The 17,023-nt window shown below is 42.6% G+C and overlaps 1 protein-coding gene across 1 annotated transcript in view; it reads left to right on the top strand.

Annotated features, from left to right (window-relative positions):
- Nucleotides 1-17,023, top strand: part of gss (glutathione synthetase) — a 57,697-nt gene that overhangs the window by 12,296 nt on the left and 28,378 nt on the right. The window contains exons 2-4 of the mRNA XM_043710808.1: nt 1,321-1,458; nt 4,344-4,489; nt 14,178-14,253. Coding sequence (XP_043566743.1) covers nt 1,321-1,458; nt 4,344-4,489; nt 14,178-14,253 — 360 coding nt within the window. The remainder of the gene's footprint in view (nt 1-1,320; nt 1,459-4,343; nt 4,490-14,177; nt 14,254-17,023) is intronic.

Raw genomic sequence — 17,023 nt, 5'->3', positions numbered from 1 at the left:
TTTTGCTCTCCTGATTTCCCTCTTAAGTATACTCCTACTTTCTTTCTACTCTTCTAATGATTCACTCGATCTATCCTGTCTATACCTGACTTATGCTTCCTTCTTTTTCTTAACCAAATCCTCAATTTCTTTAGTCATCCAGCATTCCCTATACCTACCAGCCTTCCCTTTCACCCTGACAGGAATATACTTTCTCTGGATTCTTGTTATCTCATTTCTGAAGGCCTCCCATTTTCCAGCCGTCCCTTTACCTGCAAACATCTGCTAGAGTTTTGTCTACGTCATAGGATGGATGTGATTGCACTGATGAGGGTACAGAGGAGATTTTACAGGATGTTGCTTCAGCTCTAGATATTAATTATGAAGTTAGGTTGGATAAACTGGTTGTTTTCCTTTGAGCTGGGGAGGCTGAGGGAGGAGCATGGTTGAGATATACAAGATTGAGGAGCACAAATAGGATGGACTGAAACCTTCCTCTTCAGAGAGATCGGTGACCAGGGGCATAGATTTAAGGAAAAGGTCAGAAGGTATCGTCAGGATTTGTGGAAAAATATTTTCACCCAGAGGATGTTGGCAGTCTTGAACCTATTGCTGATTATGGTAACAGGCAGAAACCCTCCATAACATTTAAGAAGTATTTAGATATGCACTTGAGATGTCGAAGCATATAAGGCTATGGGTCACATGCTTAAAAATGGGATTAGAATAGTTGGGTTCTTTTGGCTGACGTGGGAGTGATGGGTTTTTTCTGTGACTTTGAGGACAGTCTATGAAAATGAGCGCCAACGATATGTGAGATTTATCCAGGGCACTTGATGAGGTGGGTTTGTTGCCATCATGCAAGATAAGGTGGGGACCTCGCATAAATATCATTTTAAAAAAAATTAATTCATGGAGTGTGCCAGAATTTATTGCCTATCTCTAGTTGCCTTTTCGATGTAGGTAGTGAATTGCCTTCCTCAACAAATCCAGTCCACTTGGTGGTGTTAGACCAGCAATCAATTAATAACTCCATATGCGCCCTCTCAGAAGAACTACTGTCACATATTCCCTTTTTTTTTAAACTCTTGAAGAAACTCTTGGTATCCAAGTTTAAATTTCCAGCTAGCGTTCTGTCATACTCTATTTTTTTTCCTCCTGATTAATATTTTCTACAATTCTCTAATGTCTCTTATATTCTGTCCAGCAGCACTCGAGGATCCGAATGACGTGAGTTGAGAGGAGGGATGAGGTGAAGATGGTGAGAAGGTTGGAAGAAAGAATATGCGAACTTGTTGACATTCTAATGTTTCTGATTCTGGCTATATTGTTTTCTGGCAGGTGCTTTTGCCTCCAGTTGCTGATGATGAAGTGCTCCACAACAATAGCCTTATCCAACAGCTGATTGTAGCAGCAAAGGATGCAGCCCTTCTTCATGGCGTTCTCATGAGGACGAAAGAGGAGCCGTCTAGCTCTGAGGTTGGTCCTTTTGAGAGTCTTTGTTTTACACTAGCCAGAAGCAAGACTATTAGCCTCAAACAGCAGCTTGTATTTATCTTGTCGGCTTGTTCTCCGCCTGCACTTCACCTCCTGTCTCACATTCTAATAAACTTGTGCCTAACAAGTCACTTCACCTTCAATGATCAGATGTACAAATAAATCAATAGGATGCCTGTGCGATCACCAATATCAGGACTGTTAGCAAAAGCAGTTATGCAGAGGTTAGAACGAACTGCCCTTCCCACAATCCAGCCCAAGCTTTGGGTCCGCTATGTGGATGACAACTTTGTCATCCCGAGCCGCATCAAATCAGAAGAAACCCACAAACATTTAAACAACATCTTTACCGGTATAAAGTTCACCAAAGAGGAAGAGATTTCCCAGCCTAGATGTCCTGGTGGAACGCAAAGCCAATGGAGAGCTGCATACCAGGAAAGCCACACACTGACCAGATACTCAACTACAGGAGCAATCATCCCAACACCCACAAATGGAGCTGCATCAGGACATTATTTAAACGAGCCGCAACGCACTGCAGCACCCAGAACTATGAGAAGCTGAGGAAAAAAACCTATACAACATATTCAGTAAGTTTTGAAAAGATTTGTAGCTCAGTTGAGGTTCTGGATGTAGGTTTGCTCGCTGAGCTGGAAGGTTCGTTTTCAGATGTTTTGTCACCCTGCTAGGTCAAAGTGCCTCAGGACAAAGCACTGCTGCTGTTTCCTGCTTTCTGTTTGTGTTTTGGTTTCCTTGGGTTGGTGATGTCGTTTCCCAATAAACTAATGTCACTTACAAAATACTGTGCAAGAACTATAACAAACACCACATTGGACAAACAGGCAGAAAACTAGCCACCAAGATACATGAACATCAACTAGCCACAAAAAGACATGAGACACTCTCACGAGTATCTTTACATACAGATAAGGAAGGACACCACTTCGACTGGGACAACACATCCATCCTAGGACAAGCCAAATAGAGATATGCACGAGAATTCCTAGAGGCATGGCATTCCAACTGGAAGTCTATCAACAAACACGTTGACTTGGATCCTATTTACCACCCCCTGAGAAAAAGAACAGGAAATGACGTCACCACAGGAAATGACATCTCCAATCCAAGGAAACCAAAAGACATAAATACAAAGCAAGAAATACAGGTGCTTTGTCCGGAGCCTCACTGAGGATGTTACATAGTATGGTGATGAAACATCTGAAAATGAACCTTCCAGCTCAGTGAGCAAACCTACATCCATATTCAGGGACATTGGGTACCTGAAAAGCGCAGTCCACCAATTCCTACACAACACACCCAGAAACTCTAGCCATCCTGCCATACATTAAAGACATCTCAACGATGTCGACTAGAGTACTCTGGCCCCTAGGCATCATGTTGGCTTACAAACCTACCAACATACTGGAACAGCTCCTGATGAATTTACAGAACCCTATACCCACAGCCAGCAGAATGAGCATCACATACAAAATACCCTGCAAGGACTGGAACCAACATTATGTTGATCAGATGGGCAGTAAGCTCGCCACCAGGACACATGAGCACACCAAATAGCCACCTAAAGACATGACCAACTGTCACTGGTATCTATGGACCCAGTTGAAGAGGGACACAAATTCAACTGGGACAATACATCCATCCTGGGACAGGCCAGACAAACACCTGCTCGGGAATTCCTAGAGGCCTGGCATTCAAACCAGAACTCCATTACCAAGCATGTCGATATGGGCCCCATTTACCAACCTCTCCGAAATAGAAATGGAAGTGATATCACCCACCACAACAAACTGAGACAGATAAATAGCAAGTGGGATGGAACACCAATGCTTCGTCAGAGGCTCACTGATAATGTTACCTAGCATGGTGACGAAACATCTGAAACCAAATCTACCAGCTCAGTGAGCAAACGTACAACCTAATTCATGAGAAAGAACTTGTATCTATGTAGTGCCTTTCATAAACCCAACACCAAAGTAATGTCTGTAACAGGTTAAGTGAAACCATTCTCATTGCTTTATATACTGACTACCTTTACTGGTGATTATGTTGCTGGATCAGTAATGCAGGAGCAAGGAGGGTCTAGGTGAGGAACCAGACATGCACTCCATTCCCATTCTTACAATTTGGGGATGTGAATTCAGTTTATGAAAGTCAACAAGAGGCTGTTTCACTTTTACCCTGTAATCCATGGATTATCCTTGACCCTGATGTACTGCTAAAGGTTGATCCATATACACTCTCGTCTCAAACTCTTTGATTTCTGAGTTGTCATGTTGACGTTTAGATTCTTGTATGAGCTCTCCCTATTTTTCTTCTCTTCCAGCTCTAGGCCTCCTAGAACTCCATAATTTCTCAGTTCTGATGTTTCTTTGCACCCTGCCCCAAACATTTCCTTTGTCCCATGATTGGTCGCTATCTTTTCTGCTATGTTGCTCAGGAATTGCCTTCTGAAATCTCTCTGCTGCCTTGTCCCTCCTTGGGCAGATGTTTGCTCCTTAAAGCTGATCACTGTTTGGCAAGAACGTGATCACTTGATCCACATATCTCTTCCTCTGACTTGACGATATTTGTTCTGTGTTATGTGCTTTGGGAGACTTTGATACATTTTAAGACTTAGTATAAATGCAAGTAAACAGACCTTCCGTTAGGACAAAGTCAGCACCCACGATATTAACCTGTCGTGTCCTATCACAGACTTGAATGGAACATCTTTGTGGTTCCATTAATGTTGTAAAACTTCCAGCAGTTGTTGTTTTTATTCTTTCTTATATCCTTTTATTTGTTGAATTCTAATATGTGTCAGACACCAAAATTAATTGATCGACACCATTTTTCTTTTTCAAAAGGCAACTAGCTATGCACCATTTAGTCTCTTCCCATCACCTGTACCGAAGAAACTGTTCACACAGGCGTGTGAGGTTCAACAAGACTTTAATATGCTGGTTGACAGAATAAGCCAGGACTCTGAATTTCTAACCAAAGTCCTAGCAAGGTAAGGCAATTGTACTGTCTTCTATCAAGTTGGACTTGGTAACCTAGACAGTGTATTTTCTGTTTTTTGATCAAAGCTATTGTATGGCAAGTCATCATTTTGGGTTTTGCCCCATACTACGTTGTTTCACTTGGAAAAACCTGTGTGTAATTGGGCCGTTGTGTGTACTTGGCACCAGGATTTCTGTTTCTGCTACCTTTTTCCACTATCGCCATTTAGAAACCATTCCCCCATTTGCCACTTCTCTCTCTCTTTTGTTTTGAGTTATTTCGCCTTCAATTTTTTTTATTGTTTATTTTCTGATTAGAAAAGTCAAGCAGAACTTAACTTAAGCTTTTGTATTTGATTCAGTGAAAGAATTTGATTCACTTACATGATGACAAGTGTTTGATTATATTCACAGTTTTCGAGATTGGAATTCAAACTAGTGCCACATGCATGTTGGTTGGTTACTTTTGTGAAGGAGTGAATAATCCTGATCTATTGCAATATGTGATACGAGGCAGGCACCCTGGAGTGTTAATGGAAGGTTCTTAGTAATGTGCTGTGATTATGACTGGAAGGATCAAGATTGATGGTCATTAGCTTGTTTTTGGTTTAAGGTAATCCAGAATTGATTTTAGGTTTGGGAAAACTTGAGTTTGTAAGCCTTTGAGCACTTCTGTAGGATACCTGACTGGGGTCAGTAGCGCAATATATTTTCTGTTCTAAAAAAGGTAGAATAGTTCACGGCATAAGTTACCTTTAGTAGGAAGTTAGTTTGTGCAGTTTCCAGGCTGGAAGTGTTTGGTTAGACATCTGCATATTATTGAAAGCTAAGAGAATCTAAGCCCTCTGGTTTAAGGTTATTCACGTAAGAAAATTTTGCTCTTCGTGGGAAAGAACTGGGAAGAATCAGTTGAATAGAATATAAAGGTACGTCACAAAAGGGTTTCTATTTCTGGATGGTGGGGCCATACTGATGACATTGGAGCGTGTCTTTCTGTGAGTTTTAAAATTTTTAACATTTGTGTTCGCTATTTAGTTATGTTTGTTTTTTTTTGTTTTTGGTTTGTTTGTTTTTTTTACTTTTCCGTTCTATTGTTGAAGAAAATTTTGCAGCCTTATGTACTTGTATTTCAGTGAATGACCAAAATGTTAAAATCCTAGAATCCCTACAGTGTGGAGGCAGGCCAGTTGGTCCACCGAGTCCACACTGACACTCCGAAGACCATCCCACCCAGACCCACCCTCTTATCCTATCCCTGTAACCCATCATTTCCTGCCTCACCTGCACATCTCTGGACGCTACGGGTAATTTAGCATGGCCAATCCACCTAACTTACACATCTTTGGACTGCGGGAAAAAACTAGAGCACAGAGGAAACTCTGGCAGACACGGATAGAATGTATAAACTCCACACGTACGGTCGCTCGAGGGTGGAATCTAACCCGGGTCCGTGGCACTCTGAAGCAGCAGTGCTGACCTCTGAGCCGCTGTGCTACCCCATTAAAGTAATATGCATAACCAACCACACCAGGTTTCATTCTGGGCTCTGATTTTGTCCAGTAATGTCATCGGCTGGGATCGTAACACTTGACACGTGTGACTTTGTTTCGGTTCAAGTTGCACTTAGCCGGAACACAGCTGCAATGTTAAGTGAGGAGTTACTGTACTGGGAAGTTCTCTATTCTCCATTTTGTTCTGTTTCACATCACCCACTGTTTAGGAAGGCAATTTTTAGAAAGTTGTGTGTCTCCAAGAAAAGTTACGTAACAATATTGTGAGTACTGAATGATTGTGATGTGCCAGCTGACAAGGCTGAGCACGTTACAAACTACAAAACGTCCTGGTCAAACAGCACCCCATTATAGCAAGGGCAGATTGTCCTTGAATGGAGTGTCACTAGTTTACTTAACAAATCATAAGAGTGATTGTTATGTTACAGAACTTCTTAATACAGGATTTGGAGAGCCATTGTATAAATAATCCTGTAGTCTGATGGAACATATTAAGTTCAGCAGGGATTTAGGTTGAGTGTTTGAATTGTATGCATTGAAGCTTTCCTCATTGATGGGAAATCCTACGACAATCTTGAAAACAGGCCACCTGAAGAGGAGTTCAGAAATAGCATTTCATTTAAAGGATAATAGTAATGTGAAAGGTAGTGCCATGATGGTATTAGCACTTGCCGAGCAATCCAGAGGTGTAGCCTAGTGTTCTTGGGACCTGGAATTGATTTCAATAAAATTTTGGAATGAGAAGCTCACCTAACAGTGACCGTATAACCATTACTGACTGACTGACATGAAGAACAATTTGCTTCACTATTATCCATTCGGGAAGGAAATCTGCGACCTGTTCTGGCCTTACATGTGACTTGGACCCACAACAGTACAGTTCATTCTCAGTTGCCCTTTGGGTAATTAGGGATGGGCAGTGGTTCGCACTGCTGCCTCAGTGACAGAGACCTGGGTTGATTCCATCCTCAGGCAACTGTCTGTGTGGAGTTTGCACATTCTCCCTGTATCTGCATGGGCTTCCTCCAGTTTCCTCCCACGGTCCAAAGATGTACAGGTTAGGTGGTTTGGCCATGCTAAATCGTCCATAGTGTTCAGGATTGTGTAGGCTAGGTGGGAAACGCGGGGTTGTGGGGATAGGGTGGGTGTATGGTTCTGGATCTGGGTGGGGTGCTGTTTAGATGGTGGTTGTTACTGAGAATGTTACAGGTTGAATGGCCTCTACTTGTATTGTGGGTTTGATGATGAACTTTGGTTAAACTGGCAAACTGCCTCATTGCCCAAAAATTTTTTAAAAAGTAATAGATGTTAACTCAATAACTTCCTATTTCAGTGATGGTCAGGCAGATTTCTACTGGCCAAGGGACAAAAGAAGATGGAGTTAAGGCAGGCAGGTGGATTTGGAATCATTGAGTCTCTACAATGTGGAAGCAGACCATTCTTAAAAACTTCAAATTTTTAGACTTAGATTTGGAATCACCACAGTGTGGAGGAAGGCAACTCCGTCCAACGAGTCCACACTGACCCTCTGAAGGCCGTCACAGATCCATCCCCCTACTCTATCCCTGCATTTCCCAAGGCGAACACACCTAACCTGCACATTCCTGAACACCACGGGTAATTTAGCATGACCAATCTACCTAACCTGCACATCTTTGGATCGTGGGAGGAAACCGGAGTACCCAGAAGACAGAGGAGCATGTAAACTCCACACAGATAGTAGCCCGAGAGGGGAATCGAACCTGGGTCCCTGGCACTGTGAGGTAGCAGTGCTAACCACTGAGCCACTGTGCCTTCCAGAAGGATTTGGGACAGCCTGGAGATAATTACATAGTGGTAGTGTAACTGGACTGGTTGTCCTGAGGGCAGGCCAAATACTCTAGGGACATGGATCTCACTAAAGCAGCTGGTGGAAATTAACTCTGTTAATAAATCTGGAATTGAAAGCTAGTTTCCATAACTGTGACCACAAAACCTATTATCCATTGTCATTAAAAATTCATCTGGTTCACTCAATCCCTTTTTTTTTAAGGAAGGAAATCTGTCTTAACTCATCTGGCCTACATGTGACTCCAGATTCAGAGCAATGTGATTGATTCTCAGTTGAAGGGATAATTGGAGATGGGCAGTAAATGTGACCGGCCACATCCCACGAAAGGGCAAAGCCAGAGCATGACTTCACAGAATGGCAGAGCAGGTTGAACGGATTGAATGGCTGAATCATGTTCCTAATTCAACTCTGAAAAACTCTGGCTAGAAATACTATACAGATAAGTGTTTTGGCCCCTGAAGGGCCAGGCCAGCTTAAACTCTATATTTTAGCAGAATAGTGTATCATTGAAAAGATATGTGAACACGACAGGAAATTTGCTGTTGTTAAACATGTACATATTTAAAAAATGAATTTGAACACCTATAAATTCCTTCAGCACTTTGAATTAAGAATAGCAAATTGTCAGTGTGACCCTAAGTTAGCTAACTATGGGAATTCCAGAAGGATACAGCCATGAGTCCATAGTAACTCATCTTAAAATTATGTACTGTGTTTTCAGCAATCCAATTAATTGAAAAGTTCCACTCTGCTAATCCTTAGCTTCTATTGGGAAGCGAATTCTAACAGTGGGGGACTCTTCGACTCTGACATATTTATAAAATAAAAGGGCACTCATTTAAAACTGAGATGCAAAGGAATTTTCTTTGCTCAGCGGGTAGTCGATATCTGGAATTCTGTACTCCAGAGAGTTGTAATGGCTTTAACTATTTTCTAGTCTTCTGGAACTCTGACTCCAGTGATTCCTGAAAAATCACCACCAATGCCTCTACAATCTCCTCAGCTATCTCCTTCAGAACCCTGGTGTGCACTCCATCTGGTCTGGGTGATTCATCCACCTTCAGACCTTTCAGCTTCCCCAGCACTTCTCTTAGTGGTGGCCACTATACTCCCCTCTAACCCCTGACTCTCTTGAAGTTCTGGTGTGACTGATACAACGTACCTGTTCAGTCCCTCTGCCATTTCCTTATTCCCCATTACTACTTCTTCACTGTCATTCTCCAGTGATCCAATGACCAATCTTGCTGTTCCACCATCTTCCCTGCTAGGCTTCCCTTCCAGTCAACTCTGGCCAGCTCGTCCATCATGTAATTACCGTTACTCAAATGTAACACCATTACATCTGACTCAATCTTCTCCCCCCTCAAACTGTAGGGTGAATTCTATTGTATCATGGTCACTGTCCCGTTGGGCTCTTTCACCTCCAGCTCCCTAATCATGTCTGCCTCATTACATATCCCCAAATTCTGAATTGCCTGTTGCCTCATGGGTTCTTCAATCTGCTCCAAAAAAAATCTTGTAGGTATTCCATGAATTCCTATCTCTGGGATCTGCTACCAATCTGATTTTCCCAGTCCATCTGCATTTTGAAGTCCTCCATGATTATTGCAGCAATGTCTCTTTCTTGTATGCCTTTTCTATCTTCTACTTTATTGTCTTTCCCTCATCCTGACTACTGTCAGGAAGCCTGTACATAAGTCCCATCGGGGTCTTTTTTGTTTTCTTTCCTTTCTTTCTACCCACACAGATTCTATGCCTTCCAAATCACTTCTTGCTATCAGTTGAATTTAATTTCTTACTCAACAGCCCATCTCTCTGTCATTTTCAATAGGATACCTATCTTTGGATATGTAGTTCCCAGCCCGGATTCCCATCCAGCCATGTCTCTGTGATGCCCACAACATCATACCTGCCAATTTCCGTCTGCACTACAATCTTATTTACCTAGTTTCTTATCCTGCATGCATTTAAGTACAACATCCTTATTCCTGTGTTGACTGGCCCCTTCTCATAGTTATCCCTGTATCTGCTGTGCCTGAAGTTAGACTCCTGACACTTTTTTTTTCTTGAAACTTTAACTTCTGAGCCCACATCACCTTACCTTTCCCATAATTGTCCTCCCAAACTATCTAGTTTAAAGCCCTAGTTATATGATTCACCAAGACTCTGGTCCTAGTCTGATAAGGGTGGAGCCTGTCCCATTGGAACAGCTCCCTTCATCCCCGCGACTGGTGCCAATGTCCCATGAATTTGAACCTGTTTCCTCCTCCCCAATCTTTGAGCGATATGTTTATCTCTTTATTCTTGTTGACCTTTTACCAGTTAGCTTGTGGCTCGGGTAGTAATCTGGAAATTATTGTTTTTTCTTTTGGTTCTGCTTTTCAGTTTAACCCCTAGCTGCTCATATTCCCTCAGCAGAATCTCTTTTTCCTCTTTTTCTGCCTGTATTGTTGGTACCTATGTGGACCACAACAACTGGGTCTTCCCCCTTCCGCTCCATGTTTCTCTGCAGCCCAAATGGTAATCCTGAACCCGGGCACTAGTGTCTTTGGCTCTCCATCCTGGCCACAGTGAACGATGTCTGTTCCCCTAACTATACTATCCCTGATTTATAACAACATTTCTTTTTCCTACGCCCTGTGCTCTTGAATGGTTGCCTGTACCGTGGTGCTGTCGTCAATTTGCTCATCCTCTTGCTCTCATCCACATGGAGCAAGAATTTCAAACCTGTTAGACAAGCTCAATGAGTAAGGCTCCTCCAACACTATCTCCAGGATCCGTCTACCTGCCTCGCTCGTAGTCACACCCTCCTCTCCCTGACCACTGACCACATTTCAGAGAGATGATGAAAGGGGTGTGACTGCCTCCTGAAAGACAGCACCCAGATAACTCTTCCCCTTTTGTGATGTTGAGAACGTCTATAGCCTTAAAACTTGTCTTTAAACATTTTAGACTAAAATATAATGCTGAATTATAGAACACATTTACTGCACTAGAAAATAGACAGACAGGAAGGCTCAGAAAAAGAAGGGCGGGGGGGATCTCAAGGTATGCAGAAGATAGGGCCATCTGGGCTCACCAAGTGATAACGGTATGCTCTAAGGCAATTAAGAACAGTTGCCTTAGCATCGGTGAATCTACTACAAACCAACCGACTCCAAGTACTCTTTTGGTATGATCCTAGATATTGAATATTGTTAGATATTATTACTGGAGCGAATCATAGATTTACATTTAAATAGTTCCCATTTCTGTCTTTGTTCACTCCTTTCCTCAGCAATATTTTGTGTTTGATTTTGTCTACTTTCTGTGGTTTTATTTACCCTAATGAAGAAGAGCATATCTTCTCAACATCACAACTATTGATCTCACCCTGCTTGGCTGTTGTATGGAACCCCCTACGTGTTAACCCCTTAAAGCCAAATACATAACAATATTGTCAAATTTGATGGAATTTTAATGCATTTACTTTAGGGGAAATTTGGCATGTTAATATGCTGCAGTTTTTCTTATCTGCGATGTTTTGTGTTATGTTGCTGAAAATATTACTGATGAAATACTTAGCAGTTGTAGTAAAATCATGCGTATACTTAGGATGAAGAAGATTATGAGTACCACATATGCTTGGTCCAGTTCTTGTTGGATTCATTTGGATATCAAAGTTGAAACTTTATTGCTGGAACAGCACAGCAGGTCAGGCAGCATCCAGGGAACAGGAGATTCGACGTTTCGGGCACAGGCCCTTCTTCAGGAATGAGCAGAGAGTGTTCAGCAGGAGAAGATAAAAGGTAGGGAGGAGGGACTTGGAGGAGGGGAGTTGGAAGTGGAGGAGATGCGGTGGAGGGCACCGTCGACCACGTCGCCTTCCTGACCTGCAGTCTTCTTGTTGACCTCTCCGCCTCCATCCTACTCCGACCTATCACCCTCACCTTGACCTCTTTCCACCTATCACATTTCCAACGCCCCTCCTCCAAGTCCCTCCTCCCTACCTTTTATCTTCTCCTGCTGAACACTCTCTGCTCATTCCTGAAGAAGGGCCTGTGCCCGAAACGTCGAATCTCCTGTTCCCTGGATGCTGCCTGACCTGCTGTGCTGTTCCAGCAATAAAGTTTCAACATCGGTGAATCTATATGAACAGGACACCAGATGATAACATTCCCGATCGTTATTTTGACCGTGTTTGACTCTGACCCTGAAACTAAACTCTGTACTACCAAAAGCCTTGTAATTGACATCAGATCCTGTCAATTATAATGGATTCTTATTACCCCTTGCAAGCGGGGCAAACAAAGAAAGTAAAACATCTTTGCTGTTACAAGACCCTGACTTGAGAGTTCAGCAGGACACTAGAGAGAGACAGGGAGAGAGAGACCATTTTAGTGCTGAGGCTACTGAAGCCAGTAGAAAATTAACTCTTAGTGCTTACCTGCTATGGATTGAATTTAATTGTATTTTGGGACTTTATGATATTGAGCAGCGATTACCGGTTATTAAATACAAACCCTGTAAAAGGTCATGATTTGGAGATGCCGGTGTTGGACTGGGGTGTACAAAGTTAAAAATCACACAACACCAGGTTATAGTCATGATTTATATTATGTTTATATTATAGTCACTATAACCAGGTGTTGTGATTTTTTAACTCTGTAAAAGGTAATATTGTTGAAGCTTTAACTTACTTGCTGTTCTTGCAGATCACTCTATAGACCTTACAGACTGCCCCACTGTCAATTCTAACTAATTAGATCTTGTGTTTTTTTTGAGTTTGAATCACAACCCTGAAAGGAAAGCACATTTAATTTGAGACAAATTAGTCAGTTTAAATGTAACCTTATGGTAACATCTCAGCCTCCGGTACAGAATGATTCGGTGCTTAAAAAGCAGGAATCTGCTCCTAGCTTAGAAATTATTCTAAACCTAACATTGAAGAGATTCTGGCACAATGGTCATTTTATGGTCAAAAGTTTGCCCTCCATGCTAAGAAGCCATTTTGTGAAATAATTGTTTCTGACATGCAAGCTGTGCAAGGTTACATTTTGAACTCTCCAATTGGCTCAGACTGGTACCTCTTTATGATAGGCGCCTGCTAGCGATATAAACTCCTATCTTGGCTGGGTATGTTTTTCCAACCTGCTGAATGGCTTAGGGCCTGTAGGAGTGATTAGTCAGGCGCACAAAGACCAAATAATTAACTTTTCTTCCTTCCGAATTATTATCTTTCACTGTTATCTGTCTAATTAAGAACATGCAATGGTTTTGTAAACTTTTGTATAAAGGAAGCCACTTTGTATCAGTGCATCAGAGTAGGCTGCTGGGGCACTTGAAGATCTGGTACCCTACTCTCCTAGGTTATTAGGACCTAGTTAGTTTAGCTTCTAGGTATCGGTGTTACGTTGTAACAGTGATTCTATTGGTAAATAAAGTGGATGACTAAAATTATACTAATCTGTCTGTAAGAGGTTTTTTAATTCCAGACTTCCAAAGAGTACGATCTCCGGGATGAACTAAGAGAGAGACCTACAGGTTTGAGTCCATAAGGGATTCCCTGAGCTGTCTCATGTCTGTACTTTACTAACGTGGTGCAGTGCTCGAAGTGCTGACTCCAGCTCATCAACTCTGAGCAGGAGTTCCTCAAGCAACCAACACTTAATAAAGATGGGGTCACTATGAGCCACCATGTGGTCCACCAGCTCCTGTATCATGCAGTTACAACACATCGCCTCGACAGACATCTACTTTATTTACTGAGTTACTAATTTTTTTTAACGGTACTTGCTTTTTTTAGTTGCAACCTGCAAATAGTTCTCCTATTTACCTTCAATCTCAAAGTAAGCTATAGTCATCAAAGTAGCAGTTAATAGCAATTGATGGAATTATGGTTTTCCTGTGATATCGCTCTTTGTTTTGTATTGGGGTTCTGATCCTGATGAGCTGTAATGTGGAAAACCTCAGAAACCAGGTCCTTTGTTCAGGTCACTCAACTCCGCTCGCTCTGTCAAATCAATATGCAATTGCCATTGGTAACGGTGCTTGAAAAATTCCAGAGCGTTAACATGGCTGTGTTTTGATTGTGTAGTGAGCAGCCTTGAGGCTTTGCTACAGTCAAGCCAGTCCCCATCCTGACTTGGAAATGTGTCACTGTTCCTACACTGTCACTGGATCGAAACTCTGGAATTCCCTCCCTCTGAGCATTGTGGGTCAACCTACAGTGTATGGACTGCAGCAGGTCGAGAGGGCAGTTCACCATCAGCTTCCCGAGGGTAACTAGGGACGGGCAATAAATGCTGGCCCAGCCAGCGATGTCCATGTCCTGCTAGAGAAATGCCAAGTAACCGTTCTCTGCCATTTCTCTTTCAGCACTGTCGAAGTGGATGATTTTACAGCTGGTCTCTTCAGCATCTATAAAGAAGTGCTCAAAGAAGGTATTGCCCAGGTAGTGATCTTGTTTTATTGTAATGGGCTGCATGGGGAAAATTAATCCTTTTTTTAATGTAAGAGATTATTTTATTTTTATTTGATTTGAACAGCAGCATATCGACTATTGTGTGAATGTAAAGTCCTCTTGAACGGTGGGACACTTTCAGTAATATCGTTTATAGAATCTGGCCTTTATCCTTGGGTCATTGTGGGTAGGATGGTCAGCTGTGTTGTCCCACTAAAATGGCACCATTTTATTGATGCGTCAGATGAAATTTGTGCTTGTGCGACATGAGCATGTTCCCTCTAATTTTGATGTTTTGGGAATGTCTTGACACTTTTTTGTTACTGGATTTATGTTCTATTCTTCCCTGCCACCATCCTGGGTGAGCATTTTGACCATTTCAAACCTCGATCACCATTTCTTCATATTGTTGTTGTGCGCAGTTTTGGGCCTTGTATCGATGGAAGGATATTCAAGCATTGGAGGAGCTGCAGAGGAGGTTCACAACAAAGGTCCTGGAGACCTTTGGGGTTGTAATGAGGAGTGGTTGAGAACCCTGGGTCTGTACTCTGAGTTTAGAAGGGTGAGTTGAGTGGGGTAGGTGTTGGGGATCTGATTGAATCTTACAGAATACTGAGGGACCTGGAAGAGATGTCCCTGTTGGTAAGAGTGCTTAGGACCCAAGGGCGCAGCCTCAGAATGAAGGGAGTAATTTCTTCAGCCAGAGTGTGGTGAATCTGTGGACCTCATTGCCACAGAAAGTTGAGGAGGCCAAATCATTTCAGTGGATTTAAGAGTGAGATAGATACGTTCTTGAATAGTATAGGGATCAGGGGTTACAGGGAGAAGGCAGGAGAATGAGGTTGAGAAGGACATCAGTCATGATTGAATAGCAGAGCAGGTGCGATGGGCAGAATGGCCTAATTCTGCTTCTAATCTTATGGTTAGTGAATCCTAACCTGAACAGTGTGAAATGATGTTGTACGCCTTTATGTACATAATGAGAAGGAGCAGGTAGAGACCATTCAGCCCCTCAAGCCTGTTCTGCCATTTTGATTCTATTGATCTTTGTCAACTCCATCTACTTTGCCACGTTTCTTTACTCTTAACCTGACTGTCTCAAACATAAAACTTAAAGATGCATTCTTTATAGTTGCAAACCCCAATCATCTCAGCCGTTTTGGGAGGGAATGAGGTCCAGATTGCTGCCACTGTGAATTGCAAAGATATCCCCCCCCCCCCCCACCAACCCAGCTCTCATATTAAGATTATTGACCCCCTTTTTCTAGACTTAACAAGTAACAGAAATGATTTCTTCCTTTATGTACCCCAGCATCCCAAATGCATGGTTACATCACCCCTCCACCATCTATGTTCTTCAAGATACAACCCTGTTCTATATAATCTTGCCACATAAATTAACCCTTTTTAGTCTGTGTTCTTGGTGAAACTGCAATTTGCTCCTTCCGATGTTAAGTCCATACGGGGTTGACTGTCCAGAACTGTATGCACTATAAAAGGTATCTATATGAAAAGTCAGTGATTTATTTAACTATCATAAGTTTGTCTCCTTTAGATCCCTAATTGGACAAAGGCAGAACTCCAGCTATTTTTTTTGTAGCTGTCCGCTAGCTTTTTAAGTGATTTTATACACCGATTCTCTCTGCTCCTCCACAGTACCTAGCTTTCGATCAGGTCTTGTTTGGTCTATGGGGCAGCACAGTGGCTCAGTGGTTAGCACTGCTGCCTCACAGCCCCAGGGACCCAGGTTTGATTCCAGCCTCTGGCCACTGTCTGTGTGGAGTTTGCACATTCTCCCTGTGTCTGTGTGGGGTTCCTCCACGTGCTCTGGTTTCCTCCCACAATCCAAAGATGTGTAGGTTAGGTTCATTAGTCTGGGGTAAATGTAGAATTGTAGGGGAATGGGTCTGGGTGGCTTACTCTTCGGAGGGTCGGTGTGGACTTGTTGGGCTGAAGGGCCTGTCTCCACACTGTAGGATTCTGTGGGAGTACAGGTGCCCTGCATTCACTGAAGGTCTCGCCCTTGTGGGCCATTTAACATGCCAGCAGCTGTTCAACTATAGTGGGGTAACACATTCTGCCCTGATTCTGTCACCTTCCCGATTGTACATGTGCTTTTCCCCTGAAATATTGAAGGTGGTAAGGGAGGAAAATTGTTAAACTTGAGAGGGTGCAGAAAAGATTTTCAAGGATGTTGCTGGGACTGGAAGGTTTGAACTATTGGCAGAGGCTGAATAGACTGGGGCTTTCTTCACTGGAGCATTGGAGGTTGAGGGGTGATGTTACAGAAATTTATACAATCACGAGGGGCATGGATTGGGTGAATAGCCAAGTCTTCTTCCCAAGGTAGGAGAGTCCAAAACTAGAGGGTAGAGGTTTAAGGGAAGGGGGGAAAAGATTTAAAAGAGACCTAAGGGGCAACTTTTTCATGCAGAGGGTGGTGCATGTAAGGAGTGAGCTAGCAGAGGAAGTGGTGGGCGCTGGTACAATCTGACGATGTTGCTCCTTTAACATAGTTATGCTATCCTTGGTTTGTTTTTCAAAGGTTGTAAAAGCAGAGATTCCAAAAAGTCTGGATTTAAAGGGTTTTAAGGCCAATTTGATTATAGCTAACAGATACTGCCTCGGAAAAAAGGCTTTCAAGTTTTTTTTAAAAAGCCTTGTACAGTGAAAGGGGAGTGGCCAGTTCTCCCAGCTCCGCTTTTCTCTGGTCTGCTTCGGTCCGGTTATTCACTGAAAGCAGTCAGGCAGTTGTAAAGCT

This window comes from Chiloscyllium plagiosum, chromosome 20 (assembly GCF_004010195.1).
Source record: "Chiloscyllium plagiosum isolate BGI_BamShark_2017 chromosome 20, ASM401019v2, whole genome shotgun sequence".
In the NCBI taxonomy this organism is placed as follows: Eukaryota; Metazoa; Chordata; class Chondrichthyes; order Orectolobiformes; family Hemiscylliidae; genus Chiloscyllium; species Chiloscyllium plagiosum.
The sequence above is the reverse complement of the archived record's forward strand: the minus strand, read 5'-3'. Positions and strand labels throughout refer to the sequence as shown.